At 50.0% G+C, this 21,956-nt stretch overlaps 2 protein-coding genes across 2 annotated transcripts; one reads left to right on the top strand and one right to left on the bottom strand.

The window, feature by feature from the left end:
• Nucleotides 1–636: 636 nt before the first annotated feature.
• Nucleotides 637–7,766, top strand: GUCA1A (guanylate cyclase activator 1A). The gene is made up of 4 exons (XM_055574681.1): nucleotides 637–837; nucleotides 6,325–6,474; nucleotides 6,836–6,929; nucleotides 7,510–7,766. Exons 1-4 carry the CDS (start codon nucleotides 637–639, stop codon nucleotides 7,680–7,682), a joined length of 618 nt encoding a protein of 205 aa, XP_055430656.1. The 3' UTR covers nucleotides 7,683–7,766.
• Nucleotides 7,767–9,140: 1,374 nt separating this feature from the next.
• GUCA1B (guanylate cyclase activator 1B) lies at nucleotides 9,141–20,585 on the bottom strand. Its single transcript, XM_055574680.1, has 4 exons — nucleotides 20,370–20,585; nucleotides 12,770–12,919; nucleotides 11,295–11,415; nucleotides 9,141–10,443 (listed from the first exon to the last, which is right to left on the bottom strand). Exons 1-4 carry the CDS (start codon nucleotides 20,583–20,585, stop codon nucleotides 10,316–10,318), a joined length of 615 nt encoding a protein of 204 aa, XP_055430655.1. The 3' UTR covers nucleotides 9,141–10,315.
• Between the last annotated feature and the right edge of the window lie 1,371 nt (nucleotides 20,586–21,956).

The raw sequence follows: 21,956 nt of genomic DNA, 5'->3' as shown, positions 1-21,956 counted from the left end.
CTCTGTCATGATGGCCAAGTGCAGGGCACAGCCTGGGTAACTGTACGCAGCAGTCCTCTTGAGAGCCCTCAGCTGGCCCAGCTCTGGAAGACAGACCAGATCTTTCTCATAGGTACCTCAATTCCGTGTCCGAGGACAGGAACCAGAAACACTGAGCACCCATTCAAACCAGGAGAAGGGAGTGGCGGTGACAGGATTGGGACAGCTGTTGGCTGGCCACCCACTTTGTCCCCATAAGAAGGGATCAGGAGATTGCAAATTGGGTAAGAAAATCCTCTCACCTCCAGCTCAAGACTGTAATCCTGGGCCTCTGGTCCCCTAAGCTTTGTTCTATTTTCGCTCCTCTTCTCAGAGTGAGCGGGTCTCCATTGGCTGCAAGGATTTAGTGGGGACTTTTAACACGAGTTCTCCGGCAGCCCTTGGATCTGGTGTAGGCTTGCACAGCCCCCGTGACCTCCTCTCCTCTGCTTACCTCCTCTAGTCATTTCCCTGCGCTTTGGGATTCGTCAGATCTGGGGAACTCAGGCTTGTGAGCAAGGAGGGCCCAGTGTTAGGAAGCCCAGCCGCACTGGTGTGGGGACCAGCGGTGAAAAGAACCGGTCCCCCTTGGGCATCAGCCTCCCGCAGGCCTGAGCGATGGGGAACATCATGGACGGTAAGTCGGTGGAGGAGCTGAGCAGCACTGAGTGCCACCAGTGGTACAAGAAGTTCATGACAGAGTGCCCCTCCGGCCAGCTCACCCTCTACGAGTTCCGCCAGTTCTTCGGCCTCAAGAACCTGAGCCCGTGGGCCAGCCAGTATGTGGAGCAGATGTTTGAGACCTTTGACTTCAACAAAGTGAGCTGGGCTCTGGGTGGGGAGCGCTGCAGGGATGCCCCGGGGCTAGTGTGGGGGTGGGAGGGGCAAGTGTGAGGATGGCTGGAGGAATGACTGTTTATCTGGGAGACTGAATATCCACATCAGTGACTCCAGTTTTCTAATGTCCATTGAGCACCTACTGTGAGTCAGGCACTGGAGGTTTGGAAATGAATCAGCCCTCATCCCCAGGGAAGAGAGAGAGAGGGAGACCCTGGTCAGTGCACTCGGAGGCTAAACGTTGGTTTCCTCTGCCTCTTCCACATGTGCAATTTACCCCAGAACAACGTGAACACTTACAAGACGGTCAACAAGCACCTACTAAGTGCTTGGTGCTGCACCTCGTGCCTCTGCACAGGCCCTCAGATGCTCCCAGGATGCAGAAGGCAGAGGCGTGGAGGGCAGAGAGCAGGGTGATGAGTTTCAGGCTGGCTTCAGGCCCGCTGGTCTGGGGTGGGCAGGTCCACGTTGTTTGGGTCACCCATCCCATGATGATCTGTGGACCCTAGAACTGGGACAGTCAGGGTTGCCTGGTCACTGGGGAACCCAGGCTACTCCAGTTCCCAAGTCCCCAGTCACCTCAGTTCATCCTAAGAGGACCTGAAGGTCTGTGCAGTGGTCAAATTATAGATGTCTCCCCAAGGGATCACCTGAACACACCAGGTGAGGGCTTCCTGAGACGATAGAGGGGACACTGTAAGTTTCTGTCCCTAGTTTTCATCAGCTGGGTGGCCTTGGAGCCCATTTCTTCCCTGCTCTACCTTAGCTTATTCACTGTCAACTGTCATGGACATCAGGAGCATTAGTTAAGATGTTTCTTGGTATTTCAGAGCAAACCTTCCATTTATTTGGAGCAGTTCAGTCAAGATGTAGTGGTAGAAGAACGTAAATCCACACATCTATCTCCCCCCACCCGCTGGCCCCCACCTCGGCTGCTGCCTCCTCCAAGATGAGGACAGGAAGCTGCCAAGTGTCCACTGCACACTGGGGAGACATTGCCCAGAGCTTTTCTGACTCCCCTCGCTGCCCAGAGGGCCCCAACATCATTGTAGGTGGGGCTTCTAGGGAAAGCTGAGGCTCAGAGGCTATTTAAAAACTCACTAATGTTTAGGATCAAGGGGCCAAAGCAGCTTATGGGCTTTGAGTCCCAGCCTCAAGGGCAGCATTATGGTGCCTGAGGGCTTTCCTAAAAGGGGCGCAGGGTCAGAGTACTGGAGCCCAAGGTATAGAGACCAAGAAGGGATGGCATCCTCACGCTTGACCCCTGAAATACTCCAGAAGAAATGATCTTTCCTGAAAAGGTGTCAGAGTCCATAGTTGAGCCTCAACTCATTATACCCAAATGCACTGAAAGAGCTCAGCCTCTTGCCTGTTAAGGAAACGCTTTGGATCAAGATAACCCTTTGGATCTGAGGTCTAAGATGAGACGTATGACACCGGGGCGTGGCAACCCCTCAGCAGTTTGGCTAACTGAGCCCTTCAAATGCCAGCTCTTCAATTTCTGTCACACGTAGGCACCACCGGTGACTCGGACAGTAGAATTCGCCTGCAGTGCTGGAGACCCGGCCTCTATCTGTGGGTCAGAAAGATCCCTTGGAGAAGGGAATGGCAACCCACTCCGGTATTTCTGCTGGAGAATTCTATGGACAGAGGAGCCAGGCAGGCTACAGTCCATGGGTCACAAACAGCCGGACACAACTGAGCAAATAATACTTTCACTGTTTTTTAAAGCGCCGCCTGTACTGTCCCAAACCCGACCTCTTTGATTCTACTCACACCCCCACCTTAGGGCCTGGGTTCCACCAGGCACTCTTCCTCCAGAATGCCGCTCAGCTCACACCTTCCCCAGCTGCAAGGCTCTGGTCAGATGTCTCCTTTCCACTGATACTGCCCTGATGTCCTGGTTTCAGCCCTATTTAACTGGGACTAGTCCCCACCTCTCCAGTGTTCTTGCCTGGAGAATCCCAGGGACGGGGGAGCCTGGTGGGCTACCGTCTATGGGGTCGCACAGAGTCAGACGTGACTGAAGCGACTTAGCAACAGCAGCAGCAGCAGCGGTCCCCACCTGGGCATTTCCTTAACCTTCCCTTTTCCCCTAGAGCATGTCTCATCTTTGTATTAGAAGATGATGTTGAATAACATTTAGCTGCTATGATTATGGTCAATCTCCCTGATGGAATATGAGCTCCACAAAGGCAGGGATTTCTGTCTTTCTTTTTCATTGCTGTATCCTTTGCACTTAGAACAGTGCCTAGAACACAGTAGGAGATCAATCAGTGTTTTTACTTGAGTGAAAGACTATACGAGGAATTATTAGTTTGATGGACTACTTATATATAATATATATTAATTAACATTCATACTTGCTAAACTGAAGAGCATCTTTGTAACATTTGAAGTGTCTTGTACACTGAAGGCAGAAATCACAGTTTGGACACAACTTCCACCCACTGTCTCCAGCAAAAGGCAGTGGGGCAGGTTGGCTACAAGATGAGACCCAGGACTAGGAAGCTTTGATACAGAAGACTGGAAGTTTTGGGTAGTGCAAACAATAGCCCTTGGGCCTATTTTTGTCAATGAAGTTTTGTTAAAACACACCACACGCATTCTTTTACAGATCATCAAAACTGAAATATGTGCTATGTGGCCCTTTCTAGAAAAAGTTTGCCAGCCCTTAAACTAGAAGAGAGTTGTATCCTAGGGTACTGTGCCAGATGGTCAGGGTTTGGGGGTACGGCCATGAGTAGGGAATGTGACCAGGGCAACCTGCATATGCTTTGCTTACTTCAGAGTTTTGCCTGAGCTTGAGTGTACCTGGCAATCACACAGGTGCACACAAATCAATGTAAATCTCCCATCCCTGCATCTGAGCGCTGGGTGCCAATTAGGAGACTCCGTTTATTAATATTTATTTATTTGTTTATTGGCTGCGCCACGAGGCTTGTGGGATCTTAGTTCCCTGACTAGGGATTGAACCCACACTCTCCTGGCAATGAAAGTGCCGAGTCCTAGCCACGGGACAACCAGGGAATTCTCAAGGAGACTCAGTTTCTAGGCAAGGCTTTGTCATTCACTAGCGTGTGGCCTAACCTCTCTCACCTTCAGCTTTTCATCTGAAAATAGAGATAGAGATACCCAGAGGTGGTTGTGAGATTAAATGAGTAGCGTGAGTGAAACACACCTCACCTGAAGCACACAAAACAAGTTAGTATTGTTGTAGTCTTATTACCGATCTAACCCAGACCACAATCCTGAAAAGCACACACTGTCCTTCTGTCTCAGAACTGAGACCCTGAGGCTATCTGACTTGTCCAAGGCCACACCTCTCCCAAGACATGGTTTAGGTCTTTCTGGAACAAACGCACATGCCTTTCCATTGCCCCATCCTGGCCATTTTGTAATTACAAAAAATTATAAAATTAAGAAAAATTTTAATTACCAAGAAATGACAGCTTACTGTAAGTTTCCAACAATATAGAAAGATAAAAACGAAAAGCAAAGTGTCCTTACCCTCTGTCCCCTTGCTTGGGGGAAATCTCCACAGAAAGCAAACCTCTTGCTTCTCTGAGCATGGCTGCAGGGGGGCCCGGCTCCACTGTGACAAAGACCCTGAGAGGAGGGTTGGTCAAGGGCTGATTGAGGGACTTCCCTGGTGGTCCAGTGGTTAAGATTCCGCATTTCCACTGCAGCTGGCATGGGTTCGATCCCTGGTTGGGGAACTAAGATCCTGCATGCCCCATGGCACAGCCATGTGTAGGAAAGCCCTTGAACACGGTGAAACACCCTGAAAATATTCACTGATTTTGACTTCCATCGTGGAGCTCAGAGTGGTTAAGGCCTCACCTAAGGCCAGCACATGATTGGGAACTCTTGGAGGCCTTCTTGTCCCATCTCTGCCACATCCCTAATAACAGTACCCCAGCCTCTGCTTGCACACTTTCAGGGACAGGGAACTCATTACTGCACGAAGCTGTCCCTTCTACTGTGGGCAATTCTGTCTGTTAAAGAGTTCTTCATACAGATCCCAAACCTGCCACTCAGTAACTTCCCGGTTCCAGAGTGATGGTTGTGAGTAAGTGGAGCAATAGAGGCTGGACTCTGGGTTCACAGGCTCTGAGTCCAATGCCCCTTTCCTTTCAGCACTCATCCTCTCTGCAAGACACAGGCTTCCCTTTCCCAGATTCACTTGACTTGGGCAGAAGGTGGGCAGAGGCAGGCCTGTGTTTCCTGCTTCCCTGACCCTAATGGTAGGGCTGGCAGGGCCAGGTGGAAAGTCAGCTGCTGAACATATGGGGGCTCCTGGGGATATATCCTGCAGCAATGTCTTGTACCACCTTCCTCCATGGCCAATCCCTCCAAGACTCAGTGAGGGCACGACCTCCCCCAGGAAGCCTTTCTGCTGCTTTTGCCTGGTCGCTGTCCTGGTCTGTGATTCCATAATGTCCTGTCCAGATGTGCTGTCCCTGAACATATGTCATGATGGCACCATGATTTCCTTATAGTGATGGTAATAATAATGTATGTGTTAGTCGTTCAGTCGTGTCCAACTCTGTGACCCCATGGGGTATAGCCCGTCAGACTCCTCGGTTCATGTGATTTTCCAGGCAAGAATACTGGAGTGGGTTCCTTCTCCAGGGGATCTTCCTGACCCAGGGATCAAACCTGGGTCTCCTGCCTTGCAGGCAGACTCTTTACCGTCTGAGCTACCAGGGAAGCCTTGGTAATAATAATAATAATAATAGCTGACATTTACTGAGTGCTTACTATGTGCCAAGCAGTGTTGAGTGCCTTACATACCTGCATTTATTTTAGTCCACATCAATTCCATGCAGGTGGGAGCTATTATAACTACTACTGATCAGGGGTCAGAGTAATGTTGAATCCTTCCTCCCAGATCCTACATATTTGAGAAGGTGGGGCCAGGATTCCAGCCTGTGTCCTCAACGCTGCGCTCCCGTCAGGACGGGCTTTATCTTACTGAGTTCTGAATCCTCAGTCTATCACAGCGCCTAGTCGGTGCTCAGTAAGCTTCCAAGAATAAAGGGAAGAAGGAGAAAAGCGCTCGATCCCTCCAAGTCTACCTCTATCCCTTATCCAGGCCCGTTAGAACGCATCCAAATTACGCCCCTATTCCTAGGGGGTTCGTGTCTCAACTACACACATCTTGCAACCACACCCACCAAACTGGAAGGGCTGAAGTTTGAGGATCACAGCGATGGCTGGAACCAAAGTCCCCTTGAAGAGATAGCAATAAGCCATTTACACTCCAGTGGGCGGTTGGTTTATCCGAGACGCTCAGCGTCTCCTGGGCCCCTGGGGGCTCCGGGAGAGGGGCCGGGACCGGGGGCGGGGCGTCGGTCAGGGCCTGGGCTCTGCGTCTCCTGGTTCCCCCAGCGGCTCCGGGCAGGGGGCGGGGCAGGGGCGGGGTGCCTAGGCAGAGGGGCTCAGGCGGCCACGCCCCCCGCCCAGGACGGCTACATTGATTTCATGGAGTACGTGGCGGCGCTGAGCCTGGTCCTCAAGGGGAAGGTGGAACAGAAGCTGCGCTGGTACTTCAAGCTCTACGACGTGGACGGCAACGGATGCATCGACCGCGATGAGCTGCTCACCATCATCCGGGTAACTCCAGGTGCCGAGGGCCGGGCAGGGGCGGGGCCGAGCTGAGAGCCGGGGCTGGGTCTTCAGCCGGCTGGGGTCGGTCCGCGGGCTCGGAAGGGGACGGGACTGAGACTTAGGGTCCCCGCGGCGGCTCGGGCCTTCACCAGCTGCGTGACCTGGGCCAGGTTCCCCTGGGCCTCAGTTTCCTCTTCTGCACCAAGAGCTGTAGAAGCGCATCCCCTGCTCCGTCTGAGGCCGCGGGCCACCTTGACCTCTACTCGCCTGGCTCCCCGACTGTTCCGTCGGGAGGTGGACGAGCTCTCTCTGCCCCATCCATCGCTGAGACGAGTTAGGATGGGTCTTCTCACTTCTTCCCTTCCAGGCCATCCGAGCCATTAACCCCTGCAGCGACTCGACCATGACCGCCGAGGAGTTCACCGATACAGTGTTCTCCAAGATTGACGTCAATGGGGATGGTGAGGCCGCGCTGGGGCTCCCCAGGGGAGGGGTCACTGGGGCTGTCACAAGTTTCAGAAAAGGAGAGGGCAGGAGGGGAGAGGGAGGCACCAAGGGGCTGCTGCTGGCTACCTCCTCCGCCTGCCTCTGCCCTGGTCACAGAGCTGGCTTTTGAAGGCAATGGCACCCCACTCCAGTACTCTTGCCTGGAAAATCCCATGGACGGAGGAGCCTGGTAGGCTGCAGTCCATGGGGTCGCTGAGGATCGGACACGACTGAGCGACTTCACTTTCACTTTTCACTTTCATGCATTGGAGAAGGAAATGGCAACCCACTCCAGTGTTCTTGCCTGGAGAATCCCAGGGACGGGGGAGCCTGGTAGGCTTCCGTCTATGGGGTCGCACAGAGTCGGACACGACTGAAGCGACTTAGCTTCAGCAGCAGCAGCACCAAACTTTGGTCTCTGGCTCCTTGGCCGGCTCTGTTCACAGCCACTTCCTCCAGCCTTGGTTCTGTCCCCCTTAGAAGACTGCAGCTCTGGGCCCCCGATCAGCAGACGTGAACGCCTCCTACCCATGATGCCCTTTCTTTCCACCCCAGGGGAACTCTCCCTAGAGGAGTTCATGGAGGGCGTCCAGAAGGACCAGATGCTCTTGGACACGCTGACCCGAAGCCTGGACCTTACCCGCATTGTGCGCAGGCTCCAGAATGGAGAGCAGGATGAGGAGGGGGCTAGCGGCAGGGAAACGGAGGCTGAGGAGGCCGACGGCTGAGCTCTCTGCCTGATCTTTCTGTTCTGGGGATGGTGTGTACGGTGGTGCCTGCTGTTTCACTGTTGTTTTAATACTAGATAGAGTCTACTGAAATCAAAGGCTCAGCTCACTTCTTAGGAGTCCATGGTGGCCGCACAGGGGCAGTGGTCCAGAGCGGGGGAACTTTCCTGAACTCTGTGTGATTCAGCTGATGGTGACTGCTTCTTGCTCGGGGCAGCCTTCAGCATCCATCAGGCTTCTCCCTACTCCCTTCCTGCACCTCCCCCAGCTTTTACCAACTCTTCCACTGAGCTCTGGTTCCACGCTCTTTTAGACACGGAAGCTCTGAGGCAGAGGTGGGCTTTCCCAGGACTCCAGTGGGACCCTGCAGATCTGGTGGCTGCAGCCTTCAGCTGGGTACTGTCACATGCCCGTCCTGCCCCCAGCATCCCAGAGCCTACTAGAGTGGTCTGTGTTGATTCATTCCTCCCTTCAACAAGCGTTTCTCGAACAGCTACTTATATTAATGCTAGATGTTACACATGCAAAGAAGAGGACAGTTCGCATCCTCAAGAAACTCACAGCATCCTTATCAAACAATATGCCAAGAGAAGTTATGATACTATAGACACTCCACCTTAATCCATTGGGAATCTGTATTTATTCAGAAGTGATTGCATAACACCCTCATTCTTCCCCTGCTGGCCCCTCAGTGCCACGTGGTACCACATGGTACCCCATAGGATTGCGACTCATTGTTAATGGCAAGTGTGCCGACCATCCCTCATCTAACCTAAATCCCTCTTACCACAGTGTGACCTGACACCCGTTGGGAAGTGGAACAGTCTCTTACAGGGGCCCTCTCCCCATTCTTTGCACACTCCAGCTTTAGGAACACCTGACCAAGACCCCGGGGAGAGACACAGGCTGGAGTAGTTGTGATCACTTTTTTCAGAGATGCTCTTTCCTTCTGAACTTTGAGTCTTCACTTCAGCTGGGTGTGGGGGAGGTTCTGGAGGCAAATGAAAATCCAAGGGGGTGGAAGGGAGCAAACAAGGGGAAAGTAGGGGGTGGAGCCCCAGCCTGCAGAGAGCCCCCTGGGATGGAAGGGAGGGGGCATTTCGTTCACCCCGGTCCTGTCCATCTCGGGGACTGCTCTAGATTGGAAGTCAGCTGGGGCCGGAGCACAGACATGGAGGGAAAGTGGAGCTCAATGCCAGGGGCAAAAGGGAGTTGACATTTCTGCTTCTTCTCTTGGTGGCTGCCTCTGGGAAATGCTGGAGGTCAGAGCTGGGAGGGTATCTGGATAGAATTGGGACATTTCCCCAGCCTCATTCACATACCAGCTTCATGATTTGGGGCATATCTGTGTCCCAGCTGGGTTACTATTCTTTTTTAATTGACTATTTTTTTAACCTTACATGTATTTCTACAGTTAACTTTATGTGGATATCATGCCCATGAAATCACAGGATCTACAAATTAGTTTTATTCTTCATATTTCAACACAGAAACATATCTATTTACATGGGTTTCTTTTTTGAGTTCCTCAGTACCACCCCCTGCAACCAGAGTGACTGCCATTTTTTTTTTTTCCTTTATTTTTTGGCTGCACTGCATGGCTTATAGGATCTTAGTTCCTGACCAGGGATTGAATCCAAGCCCTCAGCAGTGAAAGTGCAGAGTCCTAACTCATGGATTGCCAGAGGGACCGCCTTTTAATCTAGTTTCTGTATGGAGGCTGCACATAGAGTTTGTATAACAAAAAGAATCCCATATCTAAAAAAGTAATAATCTGAAAACTGCTTGTTGAGTCCAGCCTGCTCATGGTGCAGACAAAACATCTAGGTCAGGGGAAAGAAATGCCCGCTGCGGGTCACACAGGAGTTGGAGGCAGAGCCTGTTCTAGAACCCAGGTTGGCAGGCCCCAGTTCTCCCCAGAGATAGAAGAAAGGTTCCTCCATCCTTTAAGGAGACATACTTGGCTTGTGGGCTTGTGATGGCGAATTGTGGAGGGTCCATTCTGGGGGTGGGGGTTGGAGAGCTGAGTAAGGGATGAGGGGTAGGGAGTGGGGGAGGAGGGTTGGAAGAGGAGCAGCACCAGGGCAGAGCTGAAACAGCCCCTTTAAGCACAATCTACCCCCTCCAAGGGCAGGAAGAACAGTCCTCGGGATCCTGGGGAGATGTAATTGTTATCCATCCCTTCTCCCCAGTTCCTGTTCTTCAGAGTCAACACCTGCCAGCCCCACCCTTCTACTAGTCAGTTTCACACTGTGTGGGCCTTTTCATTGCTAATTTCGTCTATGGAACCCCTACCACTAGATTTCTGTGCTTCCAACTAAGAACCATGTAGGAATCTGTGGGAACCCCACAGTCACCTAGCAAGGCATAGCTTTCCCAGAAGCAGCTGAAGGGGGACAGGAAGCCAAGTCCCTTCAGTACCCCATGAATCCTCCTAATGGACCAGCCCTGTTGGCCATGTCAGACTAATGACCCCTGCCCTCCCCCACTCAGCCCCACCCCCTGCAAGGGGATGCCAGGAAGTTCAAGCCAGGATAAGTGTGGGCATAAGCAGGTTGAACCAGGGACCCTCCCCCTGCTCTGGAAAGCTGGTGAGCCTGGAGTCTTGGAGGGCTCCCAGGGCCTCAGAGCCCTCAGAACATGGCACTTTTCCGCCTCTGCTGAGAGATCCAGCTACTGGGGTTCAGATCCATCTGCAGCATCTTCATCACCCACTTGTCACGACGGGCACCTTCAACGAACTCATTCAGGGACAGCTGGCCTGTGCAACGGGTAGGAAAGACAGTCATGCCAGGTCGGGGAATGGCAGAAGTGGGGTGGGGATGTACACAGATGAGCCTGCAGTCTCAGGGCCTAAGCTTGGGCTTTCCTCCAGGAGTGTCCTGGAACCTCCAAGGGTTTCTTCAAGGGACTTGCTTTGCAAATGAATTCAAGTTTTACTCTTGCACATGGGACCCTTAAAATGTTTTTGAGGGCTCTTCTGGGTGTGTTCCCAGACAACTGCTTCTTTGCACAGCCTGGGGCTGGGGCGCTGAGCTACAGCGATGAGAGTCCAAGTACATGACCCCATTTACTCCTTTCAGTTATTCTTATTCCCATTTTCCAGGTGAGGAAACTGAGATCAGGCTGAGAGGGTACATGAAGCATCCTGGTCTGCCTGACTCCACGGCACTTGCCTGGCAACTCCAGTAGGAGTTTTAATCCCTCTTACAAGCCTCACGGGGCTTCCCCAGTGGCTCAGCGGTAAATAATCCACCTGCAATGCAGGAGACACAGGAGATGCTGGTTCGATCCCTGGGTCGTGAAGATCCCCTGGAGGAGGGCATGGGAAGTCACTCCAATATTCTTGCCTGGAGAATCCCCATGGACAGAGGAGCCTGGCGGGCTACAGTCCATAGGGTCGCAAAGAGTCGGACACGACTGAAGTGACTTAGCCACGCATGCACAAGCCTCACGTGCTAGTGACATTTTTGTTATTTTATGATCTCTTCTCCACACCCATCTCACTGCCGGGAAGTGAAGGGCCTAGTCTAAGGTGACGTGGAGAAAGTGGGGTGACCCAGGATGGGGAGCCCCCTGCCCCTGCCCCACCATCGTCTCTGCTCCAGTTACCATCTCCATTTTTATCCACCAGAAGGAAGATCCTGTCCACGATCTCCTCGGGTGTGAGCAGCTTGCCTTGCTGCTCGGCCTCCATCTCCACACTGCAGGCTTTCTTCAGCTTGTAGATGGACTGTGGGAGGGAAGCCAGTGATATCCCAGAGACCCTGCATGCTCTGCCCCCACCCCACCCCCCACCACAACCCACGTCCCTCGGCACCTTGTCCTCAGCACTGCCCCCCAGCCTGTACATCTGAGGATCACGGAACCCAGGTCCAAACTAAAAGTGACCTGTGTTAAGGCCGTTTCCTCAGGGTTTCATGGCCTAATTTCCACCGAGGAGTTCCTGGCTTCACCCACTGCCCCATTCCCACGCCGTTGGTGTTTCCACTGTGAGCGTCAGAGCTGACACCCAAAACCTCTAACGAAGGCACAGGGATGGCCTAACCTCCACTTTTCAGCAGAAGACATGGAGATTTCAGAATATTTGTGGGTCTGTGTGACGTGTATGTGTGTGAGACAGGATGATGCGAGACACAGGTGTTGGGCTGGAGGGAAAAGCACAGGTGTCTCGTTCGCCCTGTTTCCGGCAACGAGGCAACATTTAGAAGTGAAAAGGGGCACAGACAGACAGACATGAGGAGTATCCTCAGGCCTTGGCTGGGGCTCGCCTAGGACAGAGGTGTGCACGGGGGGTCCCCACGGCCTCTCTGCCCAGCACAGGACGTGGCACGAACGAGGATCCACTACAGGCAGCCCAGCATCTCCCGGTGATGAACTTGGGCAAACCACACAACCTCCACGGGCCGATCTCCTTTTCTGTAAAATGGACCAACGTCTCCCTCCTCAGAGTGAAGTTCTGGAGAGTAAGAGGCTAATGAGGGTTTCTTGCAGAGTCTGAGCCAGAGCACTTTTTCCCCTTGCTCATTCTTGCTAGTAGTCAATCAGCTTTGTTGATCTTTCCAGAGAACCTACTTTTGCTTTCGTTGACTTTCCTTGTGCATTTGTGTTCTGTTTTGTTAATTTCCATTCTTTATTAATTCTTTTCTTTTGCTTTCTTTGGCCTTACTTTTCTTTTCTTTTTTTTAATTTGTTGAGATGACTTCTTGGATCATTGATTTTCATTTCAGTTTCTCTTATTTTCTAGTATATACATTTTAAGGCTACAGATGTTTCTGTAAGCTCAGCTTTAAGCTGCATTCCAAAGTTTTGTTATGTTAGTATCATTACTCAGTTCATGATATTTTGTGTGTGTGTGATACTATTTTTTTGATTCATGGAGTATTAGGAAGTAGCCTGATTTTCAAACAGATGGGGATTTTCTCATTCTCCTTTTGTAACTGATCTCCAGCTTAATTTCATGGTGGTTGGAAAGCACACTCTGAATGAATCCAGTGCCCCTTCCCACCCCCAGGCCCAGGGGCCCCCCTTCAGCATCCAGCGTGCCCAGGTGCCCGCCCCGCCCCCACCCCTCAGCAGACACTGACCTCCACGATGTCCAGCAGCTCCTGGCGGTCGATGCAGCCATTGCGGTCCTTGTCGTAGATCTTGAAGGTCCACTTGAGCTTGTGCTCCAGGGTGCCCCTCAGCACAAGGTTCAGGGCTGCCACGTATTCCAGGAAGTCAATGGTGTTGTCCTGCATTGGGGGTGGGAGCTGTGAGGCTCCCTTCAGCCCCCCACCCCGTCTCCTGGGAGCACTGGCGGGAACTCTATTCCAGGCGACCATCCCTGAAACTCAGGGCTTGGCCTCCCCGGTGCATGCATGTGCCTCTGCATCTGTGCTTGTGGTGTTCTCTGCCCTGGGATCCATTCTCAGTCTCCATGATCACCCAGTCCTGCCTGTCCTTCAAGGCTCAGCTCAATGGTCCCCTCCTCCAGGAAGCCTTCCTTCTCACACCACTTCAGCCACAGTGACCGCCCTCTCCCTCTTCTGACACTCCCAGCTGTTGTTGTTTTAGTAGCTAAAATAGTCAATCCTAAAGGAAATCAACCCTGAATGTTCACTGGAAGGACTGATGCTAAAGCTGACGCTCCAAGACTTTGGCCACCTGATGTGAAGAGCCGACTCACTGGAAAAGACCCTGATGCCCCAAAGATTGAAGGCAAGAGGAGAAGGGGGTGACAGAGGATAAGATGGTTGGATGGCATCGCTGACTCAATGGACATGATTTTGAGCAAACTCTGGAAGACAGTGAGGGATAGGGAATCCTGGTGGGCTACAGTCCTTGGGGTTGCAAAGAGTCGGACATGACTTAGTGACTGAACCACAACAACATGGACCGTGGCTCACCAGGCTCCTCTGTCCGTGGGGTTTCCCAGCAAGAATACTAGAGTGGGTTGCCATTTCCTTCTCCAGGGGATCTTTCCCTGGAGGGGATCCCCGGCCCAGGGATCCAACCCCCGTCTTCTGCATTGGCAGGCGGATTCTTTACCACTGACCACCAGGAAAGCCCAGCACCTACCATCTCTTCTACCCTTAACTGCTCTGTACGTGTGTCTCATTCTCTAGCAGCAGTCTATCCTCCAGGAGAAAGGAGAGGGGTTTACATTGCTTCTGTTTCTCCTCCACGCCTAGTACGATGCAACTTCTGCCCAGAGTCTCATAACTATTTACAAATTTATAAAGAAATGATTGACTTAAGTCTGAATATAAGACTAACATAGTTTTGAAAGGAGATTAGAAAGCAGGACCTCACATATTTCAAGGTTGGGATCTCAGCTCTCCAAATAAAAAATTGGGATCATCAGCTCCCCAGGAGCATCTGTCATTCCCATGACTTTGTAATCAGAATGGCATCACTAGCCCAGAGCCCCTCTGTCCCACTGGGTCCGGCCAAGTGGGAGCCTCAACCCCTGTTCAAGGGGTGCCTGGGTGGGCAAGGTGTGGACAACAGGAGAATACAGCCCCACATGAGGGAAACAGCAAACGCTTAAGGAAAAACCAAGAAAATAAAACACACCTACCTCAACACCTCCAGAGTTTAAATCAACATCCTTTATATAATTCCTCTGGTCCTCCATACTCCTCACTGTGTAAATATTAACCTATAGTTTTAGTTACTGGATTTTTATTTTAAAATTTCCCATGCCTTCAAAATGATTTAAAATAATACCTTTTTCTTTTTTTGAGGAGTACTGGGCAGTCCCTCTTGTTGAACATGGTTTTGATATTTTATATTACACAATGAACATCTTGTGCATACGTATTTTTTCTTATGTCTTTGGTAATTCCTGTAGGGCAGATTCTTAGCAATTGCTATTTGTTCTGTTTTCCCCCCCCCCACTAGTCTTTAATGCACTATTTTTGTAGGTATATAAGCTCTATGAATTTTTAAATTGATGTGTAGTTGATGCGCCATATAAGTTCTGCTGCTGCTGCTGTGAAGTCACTTCAGTCGTGTCCGACTCTGTGCGACCCCACAGATGGCAGCCCACCAGGCTCCGCCGTCCCTGGGATTCTCCAGGCAAGAACACTGGAGTGGGCTGCCATTTCCTTCTCCAATGCATGAAAGTGAAAGTGAAGTCGCTCAGTAAGTGTCCAACTCTTCGTGACCCCATGGACTACAGCCTACCAGACTCCTCCGTCCATGTTGTTTAGTCATTAAGTTGTCGTACTCTTTTTCGACTCCATGGACTCTAGCCCACCAGGCTCCTCTGTCCATGGGATTCCCCAGGGGAGAATATGGGAGAGGGTTGCCATTTCCTTCTCCCAGGGGATCTTCCCAACCCCGGAATGGAACCCAAGTCTCCTGCATTGATAGGCAGATTCTTTACCACCGAGCCATAGGGGAAGCTCCTAGATAGTGATTCATAATTTTTAAAAGATTATACTCTATTTGGTGTTCTTATATTGGCTATATTCCCTGTGTTATACAATATATCCTTGTAGCTTATTTATGTAATAGTTTGTACCTCCTAATCTCCTACACCTGAATTGCCCCTACCTCCTTGTTCTACAAGATTGTATCACATGTGTAGACACATGTAGATACGTAGATACCAGTAACTCTCAACACAAAGAACCTCTCTTGTGTTACCTCTCAAAGGTCACATCTTTCTCCCAACCGTAACACTTGGCAACCGCTGTTTTGTTCTCCATCAATAATATTTTCACTCTGAAAAGAGTATAAAAATAGAATCATAGGCGGGGAGGGTGGGAATTAAAAAAAAAATAGAATGATATAGTGTGTAACTTTCTTTCACTCAGCACAGTGCCCTGTAGACTCATCTCAGTCACTGTAAGCATCAGCAGTTCCTTTTTTTTTAATTGCTGAATGGTGCGCCATTGTATGAATCGTCCCTGGTTTGCTTTCTGTTCGCCCATTGAAGGTAATTTGGCTTATTTCCTGTTTTTTTTTTTTTTCCCCCAGCTTTATTGAAGTATAATCGCACAATAGCCTTTTAAAGAACACTGTGTAAGTTGAAGGCATACAATGTGGTAATTGGTTGTCCTTTAAAAGACTATTTTCATTAGTAATTATTATTTGTCAGGCTTTCTAAACATAGATCTTAGGTTTCTTTTCATTGGCCATTCCCTGGGGTGCATGGGATCAAACCTTCACCCTGTGCATTGGGAGCATGGATGGAGTCTTAACCACTGGATCACCAGGGAAGTCCCTTAGGTTTCTTTTAAAATAAGAATTCAGTTAGAAAATTATGCAAACTGGACCATTTGTTTGACATACACCATCTCCCTCAGGTCTGTTATCCCCATTTCATGGATGAGGACACTGAGGTTTATAATAAGTTGCCCAAGAAATTCCCACCCAGCAAGTGACAGTCTTTCAAGCTACATGCCTTCTGCAGTTCATCAGGCTGGAAGAAATTTCTTACTCCATGCAAGGTTTATTACTGTTTAAAAAATGAGCCTGGTGGCTAGCACCAAGGGGAGTAAAACACACAAACAAACCCCAAATCACCAGCAAATTTCTACTCTTCAGCTCTCTAGATTTCCCCCTCATTCTTTGTCTAGAACTTTCTGTTCTCACAACATCTTGTCTCAACATGATACGGCTTCCACAATGACCCCTCACCTTACGTGAGTCTCAGTGTGGAGCAGCCCTTTCCTGACAAGTGATCTCATGTGTAAGTTTACTTCAAACCCCAGGCCCAGTTCTGGGAAGCTCCCAGCAGGGGCGATGCTCATCCACCGCGCACGTGCTCTCGTCAGCTTCAATTACCCACAGAGGCTGAAGATGACGGAAACGCCTGTCTACTCAAGAGCTGGAGCAGAAGTGACAAGCGTGTGATCTGCTCTGTGGGATTACCTGCCTCGTTTCTCCCTGAACTGGCGGCATTTGTGAACCAGCCCTGACCTCCCCCTAGCATTCGTTACATAAGGACCCTGAAGGACATCTGACCTTCATCCTTCCTTTTCCTCCATCCAAAGTATTACAGGAAGCACCAGAGACGGTGTTACTACCTCCACCAGGAGGGAGCATAGCAGCAGACACCAGGTGCCCCTACCTCCTTGCTACCACAAAACTCTGTTTTCACCACCACAGATCTTGACCTGTGAGCTAAATCTAAGAGCTCTTTTGATTTTATCTGCCCCAGAAATCTCAGACCAATTGCCTGGAAATGACACTTGCTGATTATAAAGGTTGTTCTGAGGTGGGAAGTGGAGTCAGGCAGGAGTTTGGAGACAAAGACTAAGTGGGAAAAGAAAAGGAAGAAGGCTTAGCTCCTGACAGAGGAGCTGAAAATACCTGCTAGGAGAGCTCTTCCTTACAGCAGGAGGCCAACTAATAAATAGAGAAGGGACAGTGGAGATGGAAAATTATCAGTGGATGCCAAACCTAGGGGCTGATCATTGGATGAGCAATAGGAAGTTTACTTAGTCTCAAAAGTATTAATACCTCCTTATAAGATGCTTATTAATTACAAAGAAGAAATAGTCACTTTACAGTGGTAAAATCCGGCAGACACCACATAGCTAAATGATCAAAGGGACAAACCAACATCACGTGCCCTCTGATGTCACATGCTCAGAAGCACATAGCATCTCTTCCGGGGCATTAATTTCTGCCAGAAGTGTAACCTGCATCTCATCACAAGGCAACACAGGGTAAAACCAGATCATTGACTTGCGGTCTTCAAAAATGTCAGAGTCAAATAAGATAAAGAAAAGCTGAGACTAAAGGATCCAAAGGGCATCAGGTCCGGGGCAGGGGGTGGGGGTGGCGGGGAAGGGAAGGGATGGACAAATTGGGAGATTAGGATTGACATATATACAATACCATGTATAAAAGAAATAGCTAGTGGGAACCACTATAAAGCATAGGAAGCTCAGCTTGGTGCTCTGTGATGACCTAGAGGGGTGGGAAGGGGGTGGAGTGCAAGGGAGGCTCAAGAGGGAGGGGATACATGTATACATATGGCTGATTCACTTCATTGTACAGCAGAAACTAACATAACATTGTAAAGCAATTATACTCCAATTTTTAAAAAAAGGCTAAGGGGGAGATAGGACATTAAATGCAATGTGTGATCAAACTTAAAAAATAAAGGTTGTAATAGATGTCATCAGGACAGTCAACCAAACATGAATATAGATTGTCAATTAGATAACAGAACTTATTATTGTTGAATTTCCTGAGTTTGATCATTTATTAGGTTAAGAGAATGCCCTTGGTTTTAGAAAATACATACTAAAATACTTAGGGTAAAAGGGTGTGATGTCTATATAATTCTCTCTATAAAATACATATATTTATATGCATAATATACACATATATGAATACATTGTGTACATATATGTATACATGTATATATATATATATATAATACGTCACACAGAGAAAATAGTAAAGCAAATGAGTCAAATGTAAACAATTGGGGAATTTTGATAAATTGTAAATGGAAATTACTTGCACTATCCTTATAATTTTTCTGTAAAGTTAATGTCACCAAGATTAAAAAGTTATTTTAAAGATGACTGATGAATATTATATGCTAACTTAGAAGAAATGAGGTATAAGAGGTTGCAGCTGTTTTATTTCCAGGGGCCTCATAATCCCTTTGAAATCTTGAATTGTTATTATATTGAATTTTAAATGAATTTGAAGAAAATTGATAAATTCATGGGTGTGAACCTTGTCACATACTACCTGATATATTTGTTTACTTTTCTTCTGACATTCAACACTTCAAAAAATTCATTTTCTCTCTTAAACAGCCCAATACACTGCCTTCTGGGCAGAACGCTTGCCTGGGATGCAGGACCCCTGAGTTTAAGATCTTGGACAAATCAGTTCACTGAATTTGGAGTATCCCTTTCAGGGCTGCTGCTGACTCAGAGACGTCTGTAGAAGGAACTTTGGGAAGGCTCAGTTGAGATCTGGAGTTAAGGTTCACCTCCAAGGTTTTTGTTGCCGCGATGATGCTGACCCCGCCCTACCGCCCCCTACAGGCGCAGAGGAGATGTGCACGGACAGTACCAGGGCAGAAAGAAGAAAAGCGTTAGTCGCTCAGTCATGTCCGATTCTTTGCGACCGCGTGGACTGTAGCCCGCCAGGCTCCTCTGTCCATGGAGCTCTCCAGGCAAGAATACTGGAGTGGGTAGCCATTCCCTTCTCCAGGGGCAGAGTGGGAACTAAGAAGCGTTCCCAGTGACTCACTCTGAAAAGTGAAGCTCTCCTTCTACACAGAAGTGGGGTATCTACCGCTTTTTCCAGATTAATTATCTAGGTCAAACCCACTGGCCCCTCAATTTGAAGGAGTGAGACAGGGGTTTGAGGCAAACTTAATGGTTTAAAGGCCTGTGGAGGCACTGGACTGGATGGCCTTAAATAACGAAGGGGTTTCAATGTTTAAGGGCTTTCCTGGTGGCTCACATAGTAAAGAATCTGCCTGTAAAGCAGGAGACCTGGGCTGGATCCCTGGGTCAGAAAGATCCCCTGGAAAAGGGAATGGTAACACTCTTCAGTATTCTTGCCTCGAGAATTCCATGGACAGAAGAGCCTGGTGGGCTTACAGTCCATGGGGCCATAGTCGGACAGGACTGAGTGACTTTCACTTTACTTTTTTCTATGTTTAAATTCAATTCCCAGGTGTGCATTTATAAAATATATTATCTTCTTAGCTCCTGGTGCCAACCAAGGACTTGTAGAAACTCTGTGGATGAATGATTTCATGGAATCTCCCACGGGCTTCCCTGTGGCTCAGATGGTAAAGCGTCTGCTCGCAATGCGGGAGACCCAGGTTCGTATACCTGGGTCAGGAAGATCCCCTGGAGAAGGAAATGGCAACCCACTACAGTACTCTTGCCTGAAAAACTCCTGAGGAGCCTGGTAGGCGACAGTCCATGGAGTCGCAAAGAGTCGGACACAACTGAGCAACTTCACTTTTCTTTTTTCTTTCCATGGCTTGAAGAGCAGAAAGGGACTTCTGCAGTAATCCTCCAACCTCCAAGTCCAGGAAGGAGCCTCCTCCAGTGTTCTGGGCGGGAAGAGGTGATCTATCTCAGTTAGAAGGTGGCTCAGAGGTTAAAGCGTCTGCCTGCAATGCAGGAGACCTGGGTTCGATACTTGGGTCGGGAAGATCCCCTGGAGAAGGAAATGGCAACCCACTTCAGGTATTCTTGCCTGGAGAATCCCATGGACGGAGGAGCCCTCGGTGGGCTACAGTCCACGGGACAAAGAGTCGGACACGACTGAGCGACTTCACTTTCAGCAAAGGGGCACTCATAGGCTGTGCCAAGATAGCTCCGCCCATTAAACACCTTATCTTTAGACCAAGGGGAGCCCTGATGGATGCGGAAAAACCATGTCCTGTGACTGCAGAGTCCTGTCCATAAATACACGTAGAGAGGACCTTGGGTCTTTCTGCAGAACCTCCCTTCAGCTCTCAGGAAGAGGACAAGTCAGATGAAAGCGGAGAAATGGAAAGAAAAGATGGGAAGGAAGAATGATGGGAGAGAGAGAAGAGTTTGGAGGAAGAGTGAGACAGAAAAGGCGAGAGAGGATGGAGATGAAAGAAGAGCGGAGGCCGAGCAGGAGGGCTGGCGAACGGAGCTCCCACTGAGGGTGCTCCTTTAGCCAAGGATGAGCCCTGAGCTCTCGCTTCCCCCCCTTGGGGCACCTTACCCCATTCGTGTCAAAGGCTCGGAACATGCCCTCTACGTATTGGGTGGCCTCCTCGTTGTCCGGGACCTTGAAGAAGCGCTTGAACTCGTGCATGAAGAGCGTGCCGCTGGGGCACTCCTCCAGGAACTTCTTGTACCACTCCTGAAGCTGCGCCGCGTCCACCGCACCGACTGCGCCGTTCTCCTCCGCCTCCTCCCAGCTGAACTGCTGCCCCATCCTGGCCCCAGGACGGCAGGGAGCAGAGCCTGTGCCTCCTGCTGAGACGCTGCCGACCTATTCCTTAGGCGAGGGCCCTCTTCCCACCTTTCCTCTGCTCTGCCAGCCTCTTCATCATCTCCTGGTCAACCGAACGGGACGGGCAGCGGAGGGGGTTGGCTGCGAGGGGGCGGGACCAGGCCAGCTAAGTGCCTTAAGATTAGAAGATTCCCCTGGAAGGTCTGACCTCCAGTCGGCTAAGCTCCCCTAGCCTCACCCCTCCCTTCAGTCTGGTCAACCACTCAAGTAAGCTGTCCAGTAGATTCTGAAAAGGGAGAAGGGGCGGAAACAGAGGCAAGCAGATGGAGGGGGGAATTGGGAAGGCAGGCTGGGACCCTTCCATCTTACGCATGGGCCCTGGCACTTTCGGAAGGGCACCATGCAGCTCCAGGGAGGCCCACCTTGGAGACACAGGAGACTCTGATATCCAGAGAAGATGCAAGTACAACTTCTAGCCCATAAAACAGAACTGCTGGTGAGCAGGGGCTGGCCCTCCACTTGGTCTAGTGAGAAGCAGCAGGATCTATGATGTGAAGGACTCTGGGTGAGCAGCTCTGTCCTCACATTGTCGGTTCCCAGCACCAGGGGTCCCCGACCTCTGGGATCTAATGCCCAATGATCTGAGGTGGAGCCAATGCAACAATAATAGAAATAAAGTGCACAATAGATGTAATGCGCTTGAATCATCCCCAAACCATTCCCTGTCCCCAGTCTGTGGAAGAATTCAGTTCAGTTCAGTTCAGTCGCTCAGTCGTGTCTGACTCCTCGCGACCCCATGAATCGCAGCACGCCAGGCCTCCCTGTCCATCACCAACTCCTGGAGTTCACTCAAACTCACGTCCATCGAGTCGGTGATGCCATCCAGCCATCTCATCCTCTGTCGTCCCCTTCTCCTCCTGCCCCCAATCCCTCCCAGCATCAGAGTCTTTTCCAATGAGTCAACTCTTCACATGAGGTGGCCAAAATACTGGAGTTTCAGCTTTAGCATCATTCCTTCCAAAGAAATCCCAGGGCTGATCTCCTTCCGAATGGACTGGTTGGATCTCCTTGCAGTCCAAGGGACTCTCAAGAGTCTTCTCCAACACCACAGTTCAAAAGCATCAATTCTTCGGCGCTCAGCCTTCTTCACAGTCCAACTCTAACATCCATACATGACCGTAGGAAAAACCATAGCCTTGACTAGACAGACCTTTGTTGGCAAAGTAATGTCTCTGCTTTTCAATATGCTATCTAGGTTGGTCATAACTTTTCTTCCAAGGAGTAAGCATCTTTTAATTTCATGGCTGCAGTCACCATCTGCAGTGATTTTGGAGCCCCCAAAAATAAAGTCTG

Source organism: Bubalus kerabau, chromosome 3 (genome assembly GCF_029407905.1).
Source record: "Bubalus kerabau isolate K-KA32 ecotype Philippines breed swamp buffalo chromosome 3, PCC_UOA_SB_1v2, whole genome shotgun sequence".
NCBI lineage: Eukaryota > Metazoa > Chordata > Mammalia > Artiodactyla > Bovidae > Bubalus > Bubalus kerabau.
Note: the sequence above shows the minus strand (reverse complement) of the source record. Positions and strands in the feature narration are given on the sequence as shown.

Excerpts from the sequence above, each read along its gene's own strand:
- GUCA1A (XM_055574681.1), top strand. The coding sequence starts at position 637 with ATGGGGAACATCATGGACGGTAAGTCGGTGGAGGAGCTGAGCAGCACT. Across the intron at positions 838-6,324 it reads AGACCTTTGACTTCAACAAA|GACGGCTACATTGATTTCAT; the intron begins GTGAGCTGGGCT and ends CCCCCCGCCCAG. Across the intron at positions 6,475-6,835 it reads AGCTGCTCACCATCATCCGG|GCCATCCGAGCCATTAACCC; the intron begins GTAACTCCAGGT and ends CTTCCCTTCCAG.
- GUCA1B (XM_055574680.1), bottom strand. The coding sequence starts at position 20,585 with ATGGGGCAGCAGTTCAGCTGGGAGGAGGCGGAGGAGAACGGCGCAGTC. Across the intron at positions 12,920-20,369 it reads GAGCCTTTGACACGAATGGG|GACAACACCATTGACTTCCT; the intron begins GTAAGGTGCCCC and ends CCCCCAATGCAG. Across the intron at positions 11,416-12,769 it reads AGCTGCTGGACATCGTGGAG|TCCATCTACAAGCTGAAGAA; the intron begins GTCAGTGTCTGC and ends TCCCTCCCACAG.